This window comes from Nyctibius grandis, chromosome 10 (assembly GCF_013368605.1).
Source record: "Nyctibius grandis isolate bNycGra1 chromosome 10, bNycGra1.pri, whole genome shotgun sequence".
In the NCBI taxonomy this organism is placed as follows: Eukaryota; Metazoa; Chordata; class Aves; order Nyctibiiformes; family Nyctibiidae; genus Nyctibius; species Nyctibius grandis.
The window spans coordinates 3911020-3934639 of record NC_090667.1 but is presented as its reverse complement, the minus strand read 5'-3'; the positions used below and the strand labels follow the sequence as shown (position 1 = coordinate 3934639).

General features: G+C 42.2%; 2 protein-coding genes across 5 annotated transcripts in view; one reads left to right on the top strand and one right to left on the bottom strand.

The window, feature by feature from the left end:
• The first annotated feature begins 11551 nt into the window (after positions 1-11551).
• SMIM32 (small integral membrane protein 32) lies at positions 11552-11872 on the top strand. Its single transcript, XM_068409742.1, has one exon. It carries the CDS (start codon positions 11552-11554, stop codon positions 11870-11872), a length of 321 nt encoding a protein of 106 aa, XP_068265843.1.
• Positions 11873-18871: 6999 nt separating this feature from the next.
• SMAD5 (SMAD family member 5) overlaps positions 18872-23620 on the bottom strand; it is a 30115-nt gene continuing 25366 nt past the window's right edge. For all 4 annotated transcript variants that reach the window (XM_068408448.1, XM_068408447.1, XM_068408446.1 and 1 more), the window contains one exon: positions 18872-22933. In XM_068408448.1, coding sequence (XP_068264549.1) covers positions 22790-22933 — 144 coding nt within the window. In that variant the 3' untranslated portion in view covers positions 18872-22789. The remainder of the gene's footprint in view (positions 22934-23620) is intronic.

The window sequence follows — 23620 nt, the reverse complement described above, 5'->3', positions numbered from 1 at the left end:
CACAGATGGAAGTAGTAGATCACTGGGGAACAGAACTGTGACAGTATTAAGACAGATAAAGTAATTTATTTTATAGGAAACGATTATACAGTTGAGAATCATGGGGCTTTTTTCCATCAGAGTGAAAAGGAGAGAATATCTGACTTTCTTCCACATGATCTACAAGATGTGTCATGTGCTTCTGATGGTGTCAGAGAGAAAAATGGTTTAGAGAGTGGGCGAACATTTGGATTTCTACCTGATTGACAACGTGCAAGTCAGGGAATTGGCCCAGCGTCAACGAGTATCTAATTAATTTTGGCAGTAAATACCGCCAACACTGCAGGAAAATGGTCATGAAACAGGTTCAGAATCAATACATTGTCCTATATTTAAAGAGCCACCACTGAAATCAATAATAATTTTACTAATTCCCTGTCCCAAGCTTCTCCCTGTAGAAGCTGGAACAACTTCTAGGTTTAGCAGTGGCTTTTTCCTGGTGTTTCTCAGGGTTCATTTAATCTAGTGACCAAACATAAAAAAGCCCAAAATGCTGGCAGTCACCCACTGAAAGTTACCTAGATCTCTTTTGGGAGAACGCCCTCCCAAATCTGCCAAAATATGGTCTTTAGCCCTGAATTACAGGATTTCGTATTGCTTTGCAGCAGTGACCCCATGCAGAGACCAGAAAACATTCTGCATCGGGGTACTAACGCTTCTGTCTTCTGCACCAAGTACAGGCACGCATAAAGCAGGATTGATTTCAGTTTTCTAACATCAAAATGGTTTGTATGCCACCATGCTGAGGCCGAATCCTCTCTTACAGCCAGCCCAGGAGTTTCACATAAATTAAAAGACAAATCTGAAATTCTATTAGAAAAGGATGGAAGAACAAAGTCTTCAAGGAGGAGAAGCACCTTGAGGTAGCTCAAAATTATTTCAGAAATTACCTGACTTAGAATTGCCAATGCTGCTTAGGCACCAGGTAAGCAATTATTTATTTTATAAAGTAAGAGCTCAAATGTATGTTAAAAGTGAAGGGCAGAATAGTTGTACAAAACATATGGGATTTTTTTTCGCACTAATCTTCCATAATGTTATCTGTAAAAAACATGCAGACAGTACAAAGGTATCAGAGCCTTTCGAAGTCTTGTTTTTTCTTCCTCTGCACATTAGCGATAGAGACATTAAGAGTTGAACAAATCATCAAAAGAAATGTATGTGCCTGAATTCGCTTCATTTCAGTAGTCTGCATATTTTCTGAGGATCTAAGTCCAGAGACACCAGATGGTCGTTTTTCTCAGATATTTAGGCACCTACACATGCAAATAGGTGCCCAACGGTATTTTCAAGCATGTCCAAACACTTTGCTCTCTAAATAACCATTAAAAACATTGAGGCAACATTTTCATCCTACGAGATTTTTCTGAAATATCAAAGGAAAATATACTTCTGTGGAAATTTGCCAGTAATTGAAAAGATGTGCACCTCCAGGCTACAGCGCGGGTACCACGTAGATCTGTGATATTGCAGCCAAGTGCAATACTAGACAGGGCAAAGCAATGACAGTGGCTCTAGGAATAACCTGGCACTGGAAGAGTTAAAAACTCCAGTTAACGCTAGATGAAAACTACAGGCAAATTTTTTTGTATCGCAACCATGCAGTTATCACTGGCCGTGCACACAAGGCACCTGCGCTCCCAAGGTTCAACAGCCAAACGTCTCCAGCCCTCCCTGCTCTCCAGGATTCCCCAAAAACGGATGGGGATACAAAAATACGCTTGGGAAGGCTGATTTTAAGAAATTCAGCTGAAATTTACCCTATAAACATTCAGCAAAGAGTCTTGAACCACAAAAAGAGAAGACCGAGGCAGCTCAGAGTGGAGAAGACCAGAAATATAAACGCTAAACAAAAATACCAAGATTTATCCCCCTCTTTCTATGAACGTGGATTTTGTGTACTCTAATGCCAGCAGAGCTCTCTGTTAAACCAAACAGCCTGTGCTGGGTTTTATTAAGGAGGAACTGGGTGTTACTTTGGTTCTTAAGAAGAACGTATGTTAAGAAAAATATATGATAGGTTTTGTCCTAGAGGTTTTTTTAGGTTCCTGACACTGCAGCAAATTAATTTACAGCAAAATACAAAGGAAGACTGTCTTGGGGAACAATTAGAGAGTTTTAAAATGCAACAAAAAGTTACTTAGCTATAGTTCATAGTTTTGTTTCAAAGGAAATGAACAGAATTTTATGACTTTGATCTTCTAAAGAATGAGTTTCTTAACTTCATTAGTCACTTTGCTTAATTTTAAATATGGATGCCACGAGAGATAAAAACCCCAGCATTTTCAAAGGGACAGTCCTCCTATATTGGTCAAAATTGCCCTACTGAAGTTCAGTTCAAAAGTTCAGTTGAAGAGATTTTTATGGCAGACAATCTGTTCTAATTAATGAGCATCCATAATTAATGGCTGGCCTGACGTAGCCATTGAGAAGGATCACAACATTTTCTCTTCAAGATCTCAATGTAACGATTTCTCTTCAATACCACAACCTTTCTCTCTACTTAAAAATTTAGCAGTGGGTTAAATGATAGCAAGAGTTAGATAATTCCACTATTAATCAAAGTTGAAAGTCCTTTAGATTGCAGTTCTCAGAGACCGTACTAACTGTACTGATTATAAAGCATGAATTTTAATAACAATACCATCCTGTATTTCTCACCAGCATAGGTTGAGAACTAATTAAAATACAACTGGAATGTGTTTGCCTCTATCTAGGCAAAGAACATGACTGAGTAACAACATCTTCCTGCACCGTCTCAAAAAAAGAAACAGCACTTGAAAACACTCTTTTCCTCTGCAAAGTCAAAAGTCAGGTGAAGTTTTATTTTACTAAGGGGGGGCGGGTGTTAGTTGCAAATATTTCAAGGAGCTGAGATTTGAGATATTTCTATTTGCTTTATGTTTCATGCAGCTTGCCTTTTATGAGCACTCTTATAGATGTGAAAAAGGTACTACTGTTATCCTGATACTGTTTTTCGAGCTTTTCAAATTTATTTCCATGAACTGACGGCAATGAAATTAAAACCAATGTGTTTGCTCCATGAAAGAGCAGATGTTCCAGAAGAAATAAGATTTTAAATTATTAAAATAACCCTTGTCACACCCTGACAGATTTTCTTTCTAAGTCTATCCAATAAGCACAGGTTTCAGACCATCTTTGCTGAGGGCATTTTACAGCTTCCCTGAGTGGTGGCCAGAGGACACCAGGATGCCGCATACTCACAGACAAGCCACCACCCTTCAATGGAGCACCTCTCCAAGGCTTCCCGAAGCAAGGGGTGTTCCAGCTTGGTGCAGTCCCATCCCATTTGGCAACCGAGGGCAGCCACCTTGCCTTGACTAACAGTAATTACAGTCTTAGGCAATGAGAGCCAAAGACGCCGAGCCATCAGAGTTAATGAAGAGGGTGAAGAGGACTTGCAAGGTTAAGCCATGCTAACAGGAGAACCAAGAAGATGAGTAAGAGTGGTTTCCCGTCCAGCACACGTTGCCGGCCGGGCTTGCCACTCACAGATGTCTTTTCCCATCTCTGCCTGGCAGCTGGTCTTTCCTCTTTCTTCTGGCTTACACAAACACACAAATAACCTAAAGCAAACCCTGCTTTCCATAAAAGCCTGACCAGCAACCTCCCGTAGAGACAAGGAGAGTGTGCTCCTAGGTTTATGGGGAGCCTTAGAAATCTGGAACACGAGAAAAATTGACTGAATTCATCTGATTCAAGGCTGGGCCCGCTCCATGCAGGGACATTGCGTAGTCACTTATATAATTAAATGGAGCCTAAATAGAGAGCGCTGATAATATACATCAAGTCCTTCTCCAGGATTCAACCTCCCCTCCAGAAGAAGGAATAAACAGATACAGAAACCTGACGTACAGGTCTATGAGCCTTTTTCCCCCTTTTTGGGTTAATATGTTCAGTGAACAGGCCATATCTTTCAGATCAGCTCTGCTGTAGGAATTGAAAGCACAACGTCACCATTTTCTTGTACATCTGCAGGCGGCTTCGGTGAGCAGAAAAAAAAGGGAAGAGGTTGTTTTTCTTAATGAAGGATTTAATCCAAGAAAATTGAAACAAATCCTTTTATTCTGCCATCCTATAGGTGACTTCAGTCGGGGACACAAGAGTTCAGCTGACTGAAACCTTGGCTCTGCTGAGGCCTGACAGTGGCCAAGGCAGCCCCAGCCCCTGCCGTGGGGAGCCCACCCGCTCCCAGAGATGCTCTGTGTTTTATAGAAGGTTTCTATCTTAACACCAAAACGATCTCTGAGTTAAAAACAATGAGCAACGTCATTTGTTGAGTCAGGCTGTTATAAATGACAAATTAGAAATTATAAAACTGTTTTGCTTTATCAAGCAGCACACAAACAATTAAACTCCCCAATTCCCTGGCCTGCTGAGGAACACCGTGTTCAATTTTCCTTTAATTTTTTTACAGTCATAGATGGAAATACGCCTTAAAGCAGTAGCCAGCCACCCTGAGAGTTTGGTAATTCCCAAAATAAAGCTTATCTAAAACTCTGAAGTTTATGTCCAGTCTGAGGAGGGTGATGTGCTGCGCTCTAATTTGATCTGCTGTTCCCATACCCGAGGGGCACCCAAGGACTTGCGAGTCAGCCCCATTTATATGATCGTTGTTTCTCTGAGCTAATGCTGCAAGTAGGCTGAGCTCACACTGAGACCAACAATAAATAATCAACCTTGAGTGACACATCTGCTTTATTAACTCCCATAAGCAGGGAGGCACAGGCGCAGCAAACCCTAACACTGCTCGGAGGTGAGGATTGCTCAGCTGGGGCAGGGGTGCTGTGTTAGAGCAATGGGAATAAGGTTTAACTCCCCAGAGACTATCGACATCTATTAAGATTTCAGCTCCATCGCTCCCAGGGTTCAGCTCCTTCTCTCACCTTGTTTTAGGTGGTTCTTTAGTCTTTTTTAATCCATCAAGAGCACCCTGCCACTTTCAGTAATTAATCCTCTGGACCCCTGCAGGGTAAGGAATTATTATCAAGTCCATTTTTCAAACCATGAAGGAGGCTGCAAAACAGACACCTTGTTGCACAGAACCTGATCAGAGGTATCCAGGCTTGGCGTGCATGCAGGGAGGTGGGGGTGCCCCTGGTCTGTAAAAGAAACTTTCTATGTATGTCTAAGGGATCACCTAGGTTTAAAAACTCACCTTCATTACGTAGTGTTGACTCCCCTCAAAATTTATAATCAACATGGACCTTAAAAAAAAAACAAAGCAAAAATCAGTAACTAGAGAAGCAAGAGGAACCCTCTCTGCCCAACCTGTCACCTGCTGTCTGATAGACACAGCCACAGCTTCCCATCACTGACAGACCATGCCCAGACACCTGCAAGAAAGGAGGAAAAATTCCTGACACCAGACAGGTGAGTTATACAAGCAAGAAGCCATGAATAAAGACAGGCTCCACTAATAAAAGAGCCCTGTGATGATCTGTGAAGCTTCCCGAACAATCCTTGTCTCATCACAAACACCTAATGCTGGCAAAATTAAGGCAGAGAGAAAGCAGGGCAATGACAGAGGAAGAGGATTTCTAGCTGAGTTCAACACTTTTGAGAAAGATTATGGGGACCCCCTGTCCCTCTGGATCAGAATTCCCTACAATGAAGATAATATTATGGTTAAACACAAAGTTTTACAGCATACCAGTGGAACAGGCAGGAGGAGGGTTATATCTACAGGTGGGATGTGTTTTGTGCAGCAGCCTGGAGAAAGAGTCGTTTTATTCCCTTTGAGAAGAGACATGAATAGGAGATGAAAAGCCCTATTCCCACAGCCTCCCCAAAGCCGCTTCTGATCCCCAGAGCGTGTATTCAGGATGGGACAGACAGTGCCCTTCATTCAAATTGCAGGTGCTAAGGCACTGCTAGCACCAAAAGCAAAATGTATCCAAAACTAAAACACACAGCGAGCTGTAACACTTCGTCCCTTTTTTTCTTAACTCAAATTCAACCCCCAATAATTGAGATTAAACGCTGGGAACACAGACGCTGCCTACAGCACGCAGCCCTGTTAATGCACATACCTGTTCTTGGATGTATCTCGCTGGGTAGGGACAGGCTGGACCAGGAACGAGCCCCAGGGAGCACTGCCATGCTGCACACAGGACTAACAAGCCAGCACGCCCAGAGCAGCAGCCCGTGTCTGTCTGAGGACCCACCTGACACACACCCGATGGCCTGGGCAAAGCCTTTCTCCTGCCCAGAGCTGGGTCATCGCAGAGCCTAGCACAGCACTGGTGTCCCCTTCCGCACCCAGCTCTGCGCACAAACCAGCGCCTCATGACTAGAAATCAGTTCTCTAAGCGTAAATGAGGTAAAAAAGACAAGACTTCTCTACAATTATACCTTTGCTTTTACTTCCAAAACACCCTCCTGCTCACGGGCTACGTGCATGGACGTACTGATGCTGCATCTCCTGGAGCGTCACTGGACGCCCACCCACACGCTCCTGGCTGCACGACACTCAGTTGTGCTTTCCCTTCCACGTACACCAAGCATTTGCAAAGAGAAAATGACAGTTTTATTCAGGACACAGGGAATCCACATATCTACCACACAAGGACACAAAACCTTTCGCTATGGGCAAAGCTCCCAGCACTGCAAAACCCCTTGGAAGCTCCGTCGAGCTGCTGCAGTGTGCGGGGCTGGTGACGGGAGGGCAGGCAGGCTGGGACGCTGCCACATTCACCCAACAGCCCAAGTTATTTCCCCACGTCCACTTGAGCAGTGGCAAAGCTTACCTGGATGGCAGGAGGTGCAGGATGCTCATTCCCCGTCCTCCCGTGGAGCATGCGTTGGTGAATCGTGATGCTCCTCACAACCCAGAGAAGAACGAAGGATTCAGACGCAGCCCTGAACATACACACCAGCTCCCTTTTTCACAGACTTCTCTGGAAACTTTCTAAATGCTTCTGCTTCATCTGGTGCAAATATGTCCCGAGAAACCTTATGTTAGAAGTTAGTTTTAAATAGCATACACAAGCTCTTTTGAAACAAAAATATTTTCAGGATGTCTCTGCACTTGGGCCAATTTCTTCAGGCATCCAGCCCCATTTCTAAGCACTGAAGGCAAGATCCCCAGAGTAGGTGTCTAGTGCTTAGTTTCATGCCCCTGCATTTGAAAATACGGTTCTCAATATCCAATTCTCAAGTACCTGGAAATTTTCCTTTGGAGTGATTAAAAAGAAAATAATCTCTGTGTATTATTTTTATTTGCTTTCCTTTATATGGTTTTAAGGCTGCTTTTATGCAGCACTGGGAAGTTAGGCTTGTGATTTGTTACACTCTTGTCTGCTAATAGAAACATTCCCCTGACTGCCGCTCACTCCTGAGAGCAGCAGGATGGTAACGCAGATTGTAAATGGTTGCATTACTGAGAAAGATAATGTTTCTTTCCACTTTCATTTCCCTCGGTTGGTATTTATCGTGGTAGGGGTTGCGTAAGCATTTGAGAGAGAGATCATGCATTATTTACCAGCCTGGAAATGGGGAAAGGCTCCAGCCTGTCACAGCGCGGCTGAACCCCGAGCAGTTCCCACCTGCCAAGATTTGTGTTGGGTTTGGTTGTAGCTTGGCTGAAGGATTGTTAAAGCAAACACGATGGCCCTGCCAGCCCGGAGAGCAGCAGCAGGGCGGTGCTGAGGGTCGCAGGCTCTGTTCTCCCTTCTTTCAGCTCTATTTATTTCACGCTATGGCAAGAGTGGGCCAAGCTCAGGCCAGAACTGCCACCAAGTCACTGCAACCATGGATAAATTCCTTGGGTCAGCTGGGGCTCCAGGAGGCTCCAACACCTCCGAGATGAAATTTCTTGCTCTTGAATGTAGCTGGGGGAAGAGATGCCCATAGAAGAGGGTGAGATAGGATCAGGCAGAGAGCCTCTCCAGCCATGGGACTTGTCCCCATGATGCCACCAGGGCCAGCGATGCTGACCCAGCTTCCAAACGCGCCAGGAAGTTGCAACACCCAAAGGTTTATTATTGTTAAACTCCAGCCACCGTCAGAGGCTTGACATTTGTTCTTGCAGCATCATTGCCAATGCACATTAAAAAAACAAACAAAACAAGTAATTAAATGCTGGAAACCTTAAAAAAAAAAAAAAAGAAAACAAGCAACAATAACAACAAAGCTACTAAATAAGAAGTAAGTTAATGAGGAAAAAGTACAATGAACTAAAGAGTTTAAATCCTCTTCCAAATTAAGGAGAACAAAGGGAAAGGATCAACTCTTACTTTTGCAATTCAGGTATTATTTATGGCAATTTAGCTTTTTTTTGAGATCAAGCCTGGATACAGTGCTGCGGAAAACACATCTGATTTACTCCCAGGGCTTTTCATCAATCTCTGTATCAGCTTCAGCCAGTCAGCCAAGAAGCAGGAGGAGTTCTGCATGCCCCCAAGCCTGGGTGCACACAGGGCGCTTGTAAAACACCCCGAGGATTTACCCCAGCACCAGCTGGTTGGACCGTGACCATAAGCAACAGTCCTCAGCCCAAAGCACTAGCACTGGAGCTGAACTACTGCATATTTGGGGCAGAAAACAAGTTTTCCAAGACTAAGAGATAACATTTTGTAGGAGTAAAAGGGAAAAAATAAATAAAGATTCCAGCTCTGCACCTGCGTGCAACCTGCATGTGAAAAGGGGTGGAAAGAGGAGGCTCAGGGGGGCACCCGTGTTTGCAGGGAAGAGACACGCAGCCACACAAGGTCGTACGGAGGCACTGACCTGGCAGAGCAAACAGCATGTTTGTCCCCTCCCAGCAGCGAGGTGACTGTCCCATCCACCTCCAGGGACACCTCCGACGGCTCAGGGGAACAATCCCTGCAGGGACGTAGAGGATGAGCACACGGCCACAGAGCAGCCACCCTGGCAGAGCCTTTCCTTCACCTCTGCCCAGCCTGACTCCGAGCCATCAAGCGGAGCAACACAGGGCTGCCAAAAAACACACTTGTGTGCTGGGAGAAAACGCACCCACGGCTATGACATTCATGTGCATCCTTTGTAGTGTTTTTCCTCCCTCCTGCAGAGCTGGTAACATTTGCAGAGAAGCTATTTATAACAAACTTCTTGCTAAAGTATGTGAAACATTAAGACTGTCCATGCTATTTATAGGGCTCAGCCCCCAGATGCCTTCCTGCTTTTCCTAATACAAACAATAAAGCAAATAAATAAAAAAGGATGCAAAGTTTGGTTAAACTCAAAAACAGTTCAGGGAGGAGAGAGCTGAAGCCAGGATGGTCCTGGGAAGACATCCAGCCTTCCAGGCAGCCACGTCGTGCTGCTGCTCACAAACTCTCTGACTTCAAGGAGACATGGTAGGTAAAAGAGCTGTGAACTGTATTAGCTTTTTTATGACACTGTTGATTTTTCCAATCCCCGTGCTGGCTGCCTGCCTCTGCGTTCTGTCCTTTGAACCCGAACAGAGTAAATAGGTGTAACTGCTGTGGCTCTGCGGGCAGGAGACGTGTCCCCAGGAGGAGCGTCAGGTACAGGCAGGGAAAAGCCCCCCCCGCCATCCTGGAGAGCGGCACGGGGAAGAGTCAGCTCCCTTCAGCTGAAAAAGGGGAGAAAACAAAAAGAGAGAAACAAAAATCAGCAAAGCCTTAGAGGAAGATCTCCTTGGGAATTCAAAAGGTCCCCAAGACTTGGAGGTAAACACGCACATGGTGGTTTTTCTGAGGACAGATGTACAAGGATGCCAACAGGGAGGTGACAGCCTTTGGCTGCCCCAGCAGACCTACCGCAGGCACAAGGGGTTTAACCGGAGCACCTGGAGCTTGGCAGGAGAGGAGGAACACGCTGACCAGGGCCTCAGAGGGTGTTACCCTCTTGCAGAGACTTTATTTTCTTTTATTTAAATCTAACTGACCAGAAGATTTCTCCTCTCTTCATTCCCCCTCTCCCAGCAGAAAGATTTATTATGCTAATTGAAACATTTAACCTCCCGGGACTGTTGGCTGCAATATCTCATCAGAAGCAGCTTTAACGTGTGCTTGGATCCACACCCTGGGACTGGAGAACGTGTTTCACCCTTTCCTCTGCCCAGTTACCAAGTGCTCCTCTTTCCCTCGCTCCTCTCACCCCCAGCCCTGCCCCTGCCCTTGTGCAAGTTACAATGCGTTAAAATAAAAGTATTAACGCGCTTATCTGACGCACGGGAGCGAGAGATTGTGAGAGCGAGCTGGCAAGCAGCCAGCAGCTAATAGCAGCATAAAAGCAATTTGATGGAGGAAAAAAAAAATTAACATGCTAATTGTCAGGCTGGAGAGGGTGCTGGGGACCATACAGAAGGTGGAGGGGGTGGGGGGAGACGAGACATTTTCTGATGACTCTAGATTTTAACAATAAAGGTCTGAAGAAGAAAGAAAGGTTTTGATGCAATTTTCCTTTTTTTGTCCCATTCTCTGCTACCCTCCCCCAGCTCAAAACCTCTAGCCAGAGCCTCAGGCACTCACAGGGATTTATCAGAAGATCTCTTCCTTTTTAGCATCGTGTCACTGCCAGATGCACCACGGGCTGCGGAGCCCAGTCGGCACCACCACGCAGTTCTCCCCTTCCCACGGTAGCAAGTGACGCTGCGCTGGAGCTTCTGTCGGGGGGAAAAAGTCATGTTTGACAGAACCCTGCCCAGTCCCACCTCGCAGCGTGGCTGAGCCAAGGGCAGAGAGGAGGTTTCTAAAGAACTGACCCCCCTCCCATTCCCAGGGAGGCTTTTGTGGTGTTTCTTTTTTGAACAAAGGGACATTGGTCAATTTTTTTTTTTTTAATTTATTTTTCTCAAAGCAATGGAAAGGAGTGCCTGGAAAGCTCACGCAGAAAGCTCAGCCTCTTAACACTGGCTCCACAGCGTGCCGTCAACTGGGATTAAGAAAGTCAACTAATGCTTCACAGCACCAGGATTTCAGCAGCACGGAGCCTCCCGAGGCAGAGAACGGCGACAGCAGATCCAGGAGGATCTCAAAGCAGCCGCCTCGCCCCACAGATGCCGTTTAACCCCAGATTTGTGTGCATCCCACTTCTGACAATCAGCTGGAAATCCACCGTGCCTTCCCTGCGCGGACAGTGAGCGCTGCCAGCCGAACCCTTGGCTCCCCTCTGCCCGGCTGCCGGCACCGGCTCTGCGTCAGGGAGAGCCTTTTCCCATGCAGGCTCCCAGCAGCCTCCCAGAGCTCCCAGCCCGTCCCAGCTGACCTGCAGATGAACCAGCACATCTTCCCCAAAGAGGTGTGCTGGGGGAACGAGGGCCAGGACACGAGGTACCTGTACCATTTTTGATTAATATTTGTGGATGAATGCTGTAAATATGAGCCAAGAAGATTTAAAAGAAAGTCACTGAGCCATGCACGTGAATTAATTTGCTTTTAGACAAAATGCGGCTGGTTTTCAGCCTTTTACAAGCAGGAACATTATTTCTTTCCTATGCCAAAGACTGACTGCGTTTGCTCTCTTGCTTTACTTCTACTGTGGAGGGAATTTAAGCAAGAACATGTATAGTGAATTGCTAAATTCAACCAGTGCCACTGAAGCCCACCTAATCATTCAGACCAACACACCCTACCTGAGCGGCACGTCGAGACCCGTGAGCTCCTCCGCTTTTTACATGTCAACAGCCAGGGTGCTAAAAGAAGGCGAAATCAATAAGCCAGACCTGGTGACTTACATCATTCTGTTTTTCTTTCTGCTCTTGACTGTGACTCTCATTGTGCTTTTCATAAACTGCCAGCTGAAAAATTCCTTTTTTGCTACTCTGCCTTACGACAGATCGCTCAGAGAAGCGAGGAGCCCGTGGAGGACACAAGCTGTCTGACACTAGAGAGCAACTATGTATTACAACAGTAGTAGGCACCAGAAACCCTGTGCAATAAGGCGTGTGTGTCCGTGAATGGATGTGACCCTCTTTAGAGGAACAGGCTGCCTCGCCGGAAAAGATTGCTGAAAAATATGCTGTATGCAAATGGGAATAGCTGTAAATAAAAAGCTCTGTAATGAACTAAAGAGAGAATGCTTCAGCAGATTTATACAGTTTTGTGCAAAAAATTGCCCCGTGATTCCAAAGTAAGAGCTATATGTATGCAAATGTCATCATCCACCCATTCAGTGTCCACACAAGGATATTTGCATTAACAACAATCTCTGATTCGGGCATCTGGTGGAGCTTGTTACCCATGTTTATGAAACCATAGCATCAAATGTAAAAAACACAGTGTATTTACCTAACGGCTCCACGCTGAGGATACGAGTTTACTTTCCAGACCCATTTCTGTCAACTGCTGCTGAAACGGTGCCGTAATGCAGTGGGAGTCCTGCCAGGCAGGAGGAGAAAATTAAAAATGTTTATTTACACTTTTGATTGTGATTCTGTTAAGGGTGGGTTTGATATTTTACTGCATCATCAAACAGGTTTTAAGTTACCATTTCTGTGAAACACTAAATAACTAAGGAATTTGTTTTCAACTTTCTTAAGCCACAAAGGAAATTATTCACCACAGCATGAAACTAAAGTAATCAGGATGGGGAGAAGGAAGGAGAGAAAATAAATATCATTAATAGTGTGTAAACTAATGAAAGGGGAGAGCAGAGTGCTCCGAGTTCAGTACACAAAGCAGATAACTTCTAAAAGCCATAAAACACAGTTTTATAGGAGTAGGTGCTTTAATGCACAATATCCCCACTCCTTGCTCTTTATACAAATCTAGAACAATTAGAAGCAATTATCAATATGGCAACAGTTTGATTCAACATTCATCACTGGGAAAAAATACCAGTTTCAATTTTTAGCTACCTGATTTTGTTCTAAAAGCTTCTGCTTAACCTTGTTAGCTGACATGCTATTTTACCGATGCTGACTTTTAATAAACTGGCAGTTACAGCACAATTCCAGATCAAACTGCACAACCCCAGAACAGTATTTCTACATCCCACAAACAGTGGGCAAAGGGCTTTTTTTTTTTTTAACCCCAGCAGTTCAACATACAACTGAATTGCAGCTCTCCAGAAACACAGAGTCCTAAACTCTGTTTTTGCTGCAGTTTTTACTCGTGGATCATCTATCAGAAGAATGGAGTTCAAGAGGTGTCAGATGCTTTGCCCCTAAATCTGTTCTTAACATGGAGTACAGCAGAAGAGCTGTGTGTATATATGTACATAACTTATTTAATCCAAATGGAAAGATTTTGCTATGTGATTACAAGCACCCAGGCTCTCACTCGAGCACACAGACAAAACGTGTATATACGGGAGCCTGTTTGCAAGCTTTTTTTATACAGAAACTGCACAGTTGATAACACTTCCATGTCAATGTCTTAGTTACCATGTTTTATTATGCTCAAGTAAATTAAACTACTATGTAACAGGCTTAAATATTTTATTCCTCGATAGGTGGCCAGTTTTTATCTTCTCTGAACCAAATTTAACTGGTGTAATTCCAAGTAATTACTCTAATGTAGAAAGCGAGAATAAACTCAAGTGTGTTTATCTCAGCCCTTTTTGAATAAATCAAGTTTTATCAAATCAGGCATTTCTTATTTGTGTTTAAGTAACACCAGCTTGTTTTCAGTTATCAGCCATAATGAGTTTGGTCTAAGAATTTCTGCTGGCAAAAGCCTCAGAACCTGATAAAGCACATGATGCATTGCACCATACTGTATTTTATTTAAATGTTCAAGAATAACCCTGGAATAATCCTATTTTCCCCCACAGCCCGATAGTTGGACTAATACCCCAGCAGAACCTGTCATGCTTAGAGTGATAACTGATTTACTGGGAAAGCTTTTGTGCATGCCCTGTGTTGCTCTCATCAATACCCAGAATCACTTCTATTGCAGACTAAAGTTCTGTCAATGACATTTTAACCAATATATGAAACGTATTTATAGAAAACATCTGATATATTCTCTTTCACCAGGCTCAAAATTCACGCTGCCCATAAAATTCATTTCGTGACCACAGGCACGCCAGGAGAGGGACCGATGGGCATTTATTCACTTGCTGTAACTGGTTTATCAGCTGCATAACACACGTGGGGTCCCAAATGTATACTCCATCCCTTCCCCTCACCTTCTGCCAGTCAGACTCTTGCCCGACACAAACGCTCCATTCATTGCATCTTTATAGCAAACTCCACTTTCTCAATGTGCCTTTCAGAAACGCCTCTTTGCTCGCAGCCCTGAGCACCTCCTGCCTGATGGCTTCTCTTCAAGGGAGACCAGAGGTCCATATGCTGAAATACAAAGGATGAGTCAAACACCAGAAATCTGGGACATGATGGTGTGAGAAGCGGGGTGGCCCCAGTTCAGAGCAGCTCTTAATTCTATACTTTGCTTTCCAAAGATGAATAGCTCCCACAACGCTTTGGAGAGCATCCATACACTTAAAACACACGCTGTGTGCTCTGCTGAATCAGGACCTGTGTGTTAAATAAGGTTTTAACTCTTCTTCCTCTGGGCCAGGGAAACAACTCATCACTTCCACCTGGAAGCAGTGAGACCTTTCACATCTGATGCCACCCTGCCAATGGATTATTATTATAGTTACATTTCAGTCTGTTGGCTTTAATCTCTTAGTCCACGGCTGGTTTTGAAACCAGACTTAAAATGGGAAAAAAAAGAGATTTCACATTAACTTGCTGGTATGTATAAAAACTACCTATTGTTTTGTCTTTATTAGACTTTTACCTTGCCTTAGGTGTCCTACATCGCTTGTAGTAGATAAGGGCACCTAAAGCATTTCCACAACCACCACCCCACCCTGGCACAGCCAAGTCCCTGGTAACTCAGAGCATTCCTTTGACAACAGCTTTGTCATCCCACACCAAAACCAACTCGTACCTCGAGCAGGACGCTGGTGGGCTCCAGGTGACGTACAGCACCGCAGCTGCCCGTGACCACCCTCTGGATGTGTGGCCTTACTCCTTTCGTCCTGCTTCTCTTCCCTCCAGTGCAGCAGCAGTCAGCACCATTCAAACAGCAATACAGAGAGTTAATCAATTAAATACAGAACTGATTGACCTGGCACAAACCTACTTTGCAGCTAGAGCTGGTCTGGCTTGTTAGCAGTTTCCCCGGTCACATACATTTAAGGGGAACAGTGGTTAGCACAGCAAAAACTGTGGGTAGAAGAGAATTCAGCACTGTGCTTCTCTCATATGATTTTCTATAGATCTGTGTCTTCATTTCTTGCACTAAAGTGAACACTTTTAGCATTCTCCTAGGGCAGAGCTCCTTCAACAGAGACATTCACACAGAACTGCTCACTGTGGGATTGCCCAACAGCAACCACTTGTTCTAGATCAGGTGTGACCATCACGCTCAGAAAACAGGACACTGTTGCCATGCTGGCTTCTTGCCATCCTTAGAAGAGCAGATGATTACCAATCCAGCATGAACTTAAGGTAAAAAATATATCTTGTCTGGCAAGATCTCTCTGCTGGGACAGATTACCTGCTTCCAGATTTTTGGAATGAACTTTTAGACTGGGGTTTTATTTTCGCCATTTCAAACGTTACCATTCTTGGTGGCTGCAATGTTTGCTTTTTAACTGGACACCCACATGCCCTATAACCGCATTTACCAGCCGATGAAACTGCAGCCTCAGACTTACCTTTAGAAGCAAGAGAACAGGAGGATTAAGAGAATCCCAAGCCAGACCTTCCCTTGGGTTTGCACTGAACTAGAGCTAAAAAAAAAAATGTTGCTTACAGAAATATTTGTGCAGCACACTGGAACATGTGGCCCTATACAGCAGTTAACAAGAACAGTATATTCAAAAAGAATTTGATACAAACTGCTCAGAAATTGTAAAACACTGAAGCACCTGTCACACGGGTATTGTACGTGATTGTGCTCAGGCCAAGCTGTCTTCCATTAAGGTTTGCTCCCTCTTTTAATGTGAATGTGCCACCAGAACTCCATCAGCTACAGGCTTCTTACTCGGGATCCTGAGGGCTAGTGCTTTGACTGTGCTGGACTTCAGAGACTTCTCAGGACAGTTTTAGAGGAAAATACTGCTAAATATAGAAATACAGGGCAGAGAAAAAGTCAGACTGGGTGTTTTAGTCTACCTGTAACAAACGGCTGGCACACACTCAAGGCGTGACATGCAACTTCTCCAGCATGTCTGAAAACTTGGGCACACAGGTCCCCTTCACCTGGGCAGGCGACAACAAACGTGGTAAGAGGTAAAAGGAACAGAAACGTCAAACTGATGTTTCTTATGAGGCTAAAGGAGCCTTCCAACTCGCAGGAGTTGGAAAGTCGTGGAAAAGAAACACAGAACTGAACATCTGGGAGAAGTAGCAAGACAACAGGACTCAAGAGTATTGTCCTTTCGGTGGCTTTGGTGATGGTTTTATGCTGTGGGGGATTAATAGGGTTTTTTTCCCAAAAAAATGTAGTTTCTGCTTTGACTTTTGCAGTTCCCACAGCACAACGGGGACAGATGCTGGACAGATTGCAAAAGTCTCGTACCTCCACTCTATAGCATGCGTAGGCTTCATTTTTCAGTCTAGGTAAGCTACTTTGCAGCATGCAGATTTCTTCTGCTTCGCTATGAAATTTGTGAGTGGTTGGAGTGAGAATTCACACTACAGAGCTACAACCATCTTGGCTGCACCTGTATGATAAAAATGCAGAGTATGGCATTTCTTTACTTCAAAGTTTATACACAGATATCCAAAACTAAAGGGAATGATTGTGTTGAATGTTCCCAACCCAACGCGCTAACACTGGCTGACTACAAAACGCTAATCAGCAGAAGCCAATTCTCTTGCCAGTACTAACTGAGCATTAAGATGATGCAGTATCTAAAAACATTTACATTTAACTGAGTGGCTGACAATTCACAGGCACTTTGGGACTTTTTACAAACATCTCCGTGCACACAGAAGATAGCTTGCTCTGCATCCTAAGTAAGGGAAACTACAGCCAGTATCAGCACTGATTGTAGTTCAACATTTTTTTTATGCTAGCAGTGTCTGGAAAACACACAGTGTAAATCACATAGGCCAAAATACTGAATTTGGCAAGTTAAAGGGAATCAGCATTTCCATGATACAGAGGTGCTTACTTCAGGAAAAGTATTTGGAAAAGCTTGATATAGTGCACTGACTTGACACTCCAATCCCCAATGTCCCCTGACCAGAGTATCTATAGTAAAATTAATTTCCCAAGTTTTCCTAACTTTTATGAAACAGTTTTTCTAGATGAGTAAGGCTTTCTTGGGATGGTGTCAGAGAAGGCACAGTCCTTGGCTACAACAGGGCACTCCAGGACAAGAAAGGCAGATTTCTCTTGGCGCAGGGTATAGGACACCCAACATTTAATTACTTTAAACGCCAGTGAGATATTTGCTTTTTACGTAGCAGTGAACAGAAGTAGCCTCTGACTCATTTAACACCACAATGCAGGTTGGAGTGGGGGTGGAAGTGGTGTGTTTTGCCCAAATCTTGTTTTTTTTCTTCTGAAAAAAACTCAAATGAACATTTTCACGGGTTACTTTGGCTAGCTACTCACAGAGATGTAATTATCAACTGTTACTATCTATCTAAATTCCCCAGAAAGACTAGTAAGATTAACAAAAACTCTTCAGTTCTATAAAATAATGATTTAGAACTTTTAATAACCAAGTTGGGGTTTTTTTATTTGGTTTTTTTTACTTATATAGGAAGCTATTAACACAAGTCCATACAACGTTTCTGGAAAGCCAACAAGCCACTGCAACACTTAATTTGAGATGTTATTCACAAATTAGACTGTATCACCTAGGTAATACTATCATAGTGAATGTTCTGGAACCTTTACGTAGCAATCATTGTTTTGGAAGCAAAAGCATCAAAACAGTATCAGGAGATATTAAAAAAAATAAATTACTACCTGAGTGATTGGATCCTCCTTAGTGTAGTGCAGTTGCATGTTCAGAGGAAAAAAGCTATTATTATTGAGAAGATGAGAGAACTTCACAGAGTATTACTGCAAGGTGGCAGCCTGCTAGCCAAATGAAATCCCAAAGCGGGAAGCATAGACAAGATCAGGCAGTGTCAACACCTTTTGTTTCAGTTTTATACTAAACAAATAATTTGTCCTTTCTGTAGCTCTTATATGGATATGCCTGTGGAATTGGGATTCAGTATTTGTGCACATCATCCTGCCAAAAAGAGAGATTTCTTCTAATTTGTGCATACCACCAATTACTATTTCAAGCTCTTTCTGTAGTATCTTGGTAAATAAGTTTTCTTCCCCTCAATCTTAAAAAATAAGGCTAATAGACAGTAAAAGAACAGCTCACTAAACTTCTAAATTTCCATTTTATTGGAACAGTCCTTGAGTTTCAAGAGAGATTCGAACAGCCTTCATTTCAACGAAAAGGTTATCGGTCATCAGTTTAAAGCTCTACAGATTCAGACATGATGATGGCTGTTTAAAAACGTTATGGTCAGCCACAATGGTAAAAAAAAAAAAAAGAGCAACCCCAACCACCCTCAACACAATCATCAGAGTGTTGCTGAAGTCTTATAGATATACATTCTTTGTACTACTGATTTAAATATTTGTATAAATACCAACAAACTGATACCATTTTGGCTGGCTGCATTCTAGAAGAAAAAAGAATTCTTCAGTAAGTTAATGAAATAATGTAGTCTTTGCTTCTCCGAGCACTGCAGCTTTTGCGTTACCAAGAAGCTATAGAAAAGTATTTTTAAAATTACAAGATCACATTTGTACAAGGAGGAGTATGTACACGGTAAGGCATCAGCAGCAAGAGTTACAAGAAGTCATAAATCAGCCCTGGTAAACAAATATTTGAGACATACTGAGGGTTTTTTTGTTTTGTTTATTGAAATATGAGCAGCAGTATGCAAAAAATATCTTTAAAAACATAACATAGCAACACCTAATAATTTTAAAATTAACAAAATAAAAAGATGTTTAGAGTTAAATGAAAAAACTCATTGCTAGAACTGTGTTTCCTACAATGTAAACAAAAGCATAAAGGTTATGCTTGCAACAAACACAGAAGCAGGTTTATGGAGCAGCACAATAAAGCAACATTATGTTGTAATCTGATGGTTTGGTCTATTGATTTGAATTCAGAATGGGTTCCTTCCTAAACAGAAACTTCACAATTACAAAAAAAAAGTGTCACATTTGTCTTTTGAAGCAAAACATTTAGAAAATGTTTTGGTTTGGTTTTTGGTGGGTTTTTTTTCTTCTAAAAACCATCACTAGCAACACTTTGGGCAACTAAAACAATCCTGAAAAAAATATTTCAAACTAGGGAGAAAGCTTGACACATTTTAATGTTGTCTAGACTTACACTGCAAGAGTAGCTGCCCAAAAATTTACAACTTTCACACTGTAATACTGTGTGTGTGTGGGGGGAAATCATAGCTTCAAGCAAAACCCAAGAGAATTCCAATATTTTAAACAATTCTATACTGAATCATAACACATGTTTCATCATTCTTTTGACTAATGGGCTGTTCTGTTAGATTTGTCTCTTATCGGTCAGTCATACTAGAAAGTTTTATTTTGGTCCTAGAGATACTATAACCCAATGTCATCCCTCTTCATGTACAACTACTTCATGCCTAATGCAATTAAATGAACGTAATACTTACGCAAGGCACTGGATTGACTGCCAGCAAGACTGAAGTCCTCTAAGGAGGAATACCCAAGCTACTATCCTATCCTAGTGACTATAAAAGCAAACCCAGAAACAACTTCAGTATATGCCCGTTCCAGGCTCTTTACTGGTATTGCCAAAGCTGTTAGTTAATGCTGTGGTTGGTGCAAAGTAGAAAGATGCCCAAGAAGAAGAAAATACACTACAAAAGTCAAAACAGTTTTCACTGAAGAGTAACATTCAGTCTAAGCTGGGCTATACTGGAAAGGCTCCATCTCTCACTACCATACTACTGGCTGATTCAATTTCTCCATCCCTCCATCTAGATCAAGAAGTGACTTATACACAAGTATGCTGCAACAGAAGCTGCACTGTCTGCTGTCGCTATACTTAAAACATCATTAGGGTCAAACAGTTCTCCACCCGATCCCTCTGTGCGCCGATATCTGAATTTTGTATCAGCAGCACAGAGAACTAAACATGATTAGGAACACCATGAACCAGCAGCACACAAAATTTGCTAACTAGAAAGCTCTCAAAAAGTCCTACTTAAAAGGAACAGAAAAGTAGAAAATAGACAAATCTGACTGGGTCTGCTCCCACAAGCCTACCCTGGCAAAATCAGCAGTCACAAGGATATCCCCAGCACTGCATACAGTTCAAGAATATGTACACAACTAGAAAAATGCCAGAGTACTTTAGTACTTAATGACAGCATCGGAAGTGGGTTAACTGGATATTATTGCAGAAATTATGGTTCAGTGCATGGGTAGCCAATCTAACCACAATACTAGCACTAAGCACCAGCTCTGGCTCATGAACACCCACTTCAGCACCCATTCTTGAGTCATTTAGCTGGCCACATCTAAACATACAAGTGAACAGAGATGAAGCCAGGTGAAAAACATTTTGGATAAAGTAAAATCTTGTACCTACAACTGAGATCTTTCATTAATCTGATGTGCCAGGACGTCTATTATAAAAGCTAGTCACAAAAAAAAAAATCCTGTAGTGTTAAATATACATATTCAGCAACTCAACAAAAGTCAGCCCCGGGGAGAAGAAAATAGAAGCCTGATCCTGTGGCCAACTGACTTTGCATCTTATTCGATCAAAAGAACAATCCATGGTTCCAAAGAATGAAAGAGAAGACCCCAAACGTGAGTGGCAAATAATGTTATACCCCTTCTCCTGAAGATGCACTTGTTTGTTTTTAATCACACTTGAGAAACTGCCTAAAAAAAAAACAAACAAAAAACCCAAACCACCAAGTAATATAGAAATTCCTGTACAAGAGAACATTTGGGTTCTGCAGAAGTGTTACAGTTTATTCCTTTAAGGCATTTCATAAGAAACATTTTAATGACACAAACAATTTTATTCCTTTAAGATAATTTGTTACTTAGGTACCATGTGATGCATGATTTCCACATCTGAGCAGAAACTGTCATTCAATAGAAGACACAAGAACTTGTGTAAGCAATGTCTCAGGATTGCAGTAATTAACTGCAACACATCTTTTAAGTATTTGCATTTTAGAGTTTTCAGCCTCTCCCCCAAACACTGAACCCTTTTCTGAAGAAGTGTTTGGGAAAAAGGAGGGTGAGAAGTTAAAAAATACAAGAGGTCGTCTTCTGCATGCAAAGAAATTTTGTATATAATTCACTTCTAATTCTCTTAGAATATTTCTTTCAGCCTCCTTTTTTATTATTTAATAGGGAAAAATATGCATACATTATTTAACCAATTTCTTTTAGTGTTTAGTACAGTGTTTAAATTCTCTACTGAGTAATACAACAACACAGTCAACAGGATTCCTTACATGTGAGAGAGAAATTCCATCGTCAGATTAATGCAGTCCTTCAATCCCATAAAGCTGCCAACTACAGTTACGAGTCTTCTGATTGAACACCTGCCATCAGGGACAGGATCAAGACCACTGTTTCATGTAGGCTACAAAGAAGTGATTACTTTTGGTCATTACCAACAGGTCTGTATTAAATTACATGATCTGGAAGTAAAAGCTCCTGCATTCAGTTACTAACTTGCTAAGCCACTCACAGTCTTCAAAGAGACTCAAACTCATACTGAAAGTGAATTAAATACAGTGTAATCACTAATACTGCATAATGTCTACTGAGAGATTAAAAAGGCCTAAGACAGATCAATTCCAGACAGGTAAAATAAACAGCTAGAACACCAAAAAGAAAACAAAAAACTTATTCCTTCCAAAAAGTAGTAAGCACTGCCATTTACAAATAGTAGTGTTTATGTTAAAACAGAGAAGGGTACCTAAAAAGAAATAGTCTTGGCAACCAAATCCAAACGGCATGAGTGTAAATCAAAGCAAAACAAGAATTACTACTCCAGAAACGTGCAAGATGTTTACCTTGTATCAATTACTATTTAAAACGGTGGTTAAAAGAGATATTACAAAACTGAAGTGGGAAAAGGCTAAGAACTGCTATTCTGCATTAATATACAGTGTGTTTATGACAGCATTTTCCAATAGACAAGTGTTTTTACACCACTCCAATATTTGTAAAAAGTATATTTCATGTGTACACTTAAAAAAATCATATTGTTCAATCTGAGGCAAATTAGTCGCAATAAATTCTAATTTTGCTTATGACAGATGTCAACTTTAAGATGTTAAACAACTAAAAATACAGCTTGCAAGCTGGAGCTGCACATGTTCAAATAGTTTCATAAACGTTTAAAAAAAATCCCAAACTATGATATGTATTTATTTTCTGAAGTCAGTCTTCATAATTCGTGTCCCTACAGGACAAAAAGAAAAAAAAATTTCCAGTTAAGACATAGGTCTGTTTAAGTTCTACTTGAAGGAGGGGAAAAGTGTTCTGAATTTTTCAATAGACTTTTTCTTTCCCTTAGGGCTCAACTGTCACTTAAGCATCACAAGAACAAATTGAAATGTAAAACTGATTAGCTATACACAATGGAATTGGTCACAAAGGGATTTAAAAAAAAAAAAAGGTTAAATCATAAGATCCATTCTCCATATAGCTCACAGTATCCACACTGGAAGTTTCTCTAGAATTAGAATAAGTTCGCTAAAAATAAGGCTGAAGATAGAATTTCAGCACTATGAAACAGATGAGATCGGGTTAAGAGGAGAACCCATTTGCGTAAGTACTTTATCCAGCCACTGGAGGGGCCCATGAAGATGAATTTCTATCCAGCATGGGGTGCTTGTGACATCTTGTCGGTGATATTCAGCTCCCCAGCCCTATAAAAAAAAGAACAAAAAGTTATCAATCAAGTTGAGAACGTGCTTCTTGTTAGTACAGTTATTTTGAAAGACAAGCAGGAAATCATGTTCTAAGATACTTATCTGAAGGTAACTCACAATCTAGCAAACAGTTGTTATCAAAAGGAAAAAAACCTGAGGTTGGAAGGGAGTGGCAGGGACGCTGCACCTGGAAGCCTGAATCAAGCCTCGTCTGCCTCAGACTTGGGGTGACTACACAAGCTCCTCTGTGGAGCGCACTGCTGAGTCAAGAATTACTCCTGGCTATAGCCACATCTCTCTTCTGTGTCTCCCTCCTGCTCCCTGTCCTCCACACTCTCAAACTGAGCGGTATTTATCATAATAGACAAAAGAAACAAGACATCTTTTGTACAAGATGCAAAAAAACCAACCACCTGGAAGGCCCAAGTCTAGACTCCATGCTAAATCTGAAACGTGCAGCATCTTGATTAAATAATGTTGAGAAAACAGTACTGTGAGAATAACAGCACAGTTTGACTTCATAAATTCAAATCATGTCTTTTGTCCATAATAAATTTAAAAAAAATATATTAATCTCTTAGGAAAAAGCTGCAATTTTTTCTGCAATCACTTATGCTCCTCTCTACTCGCATTCTTTTAGTGGTCTTGTAGTTCACTTTGTTCCTTCAAATTTAGGGCATGAGC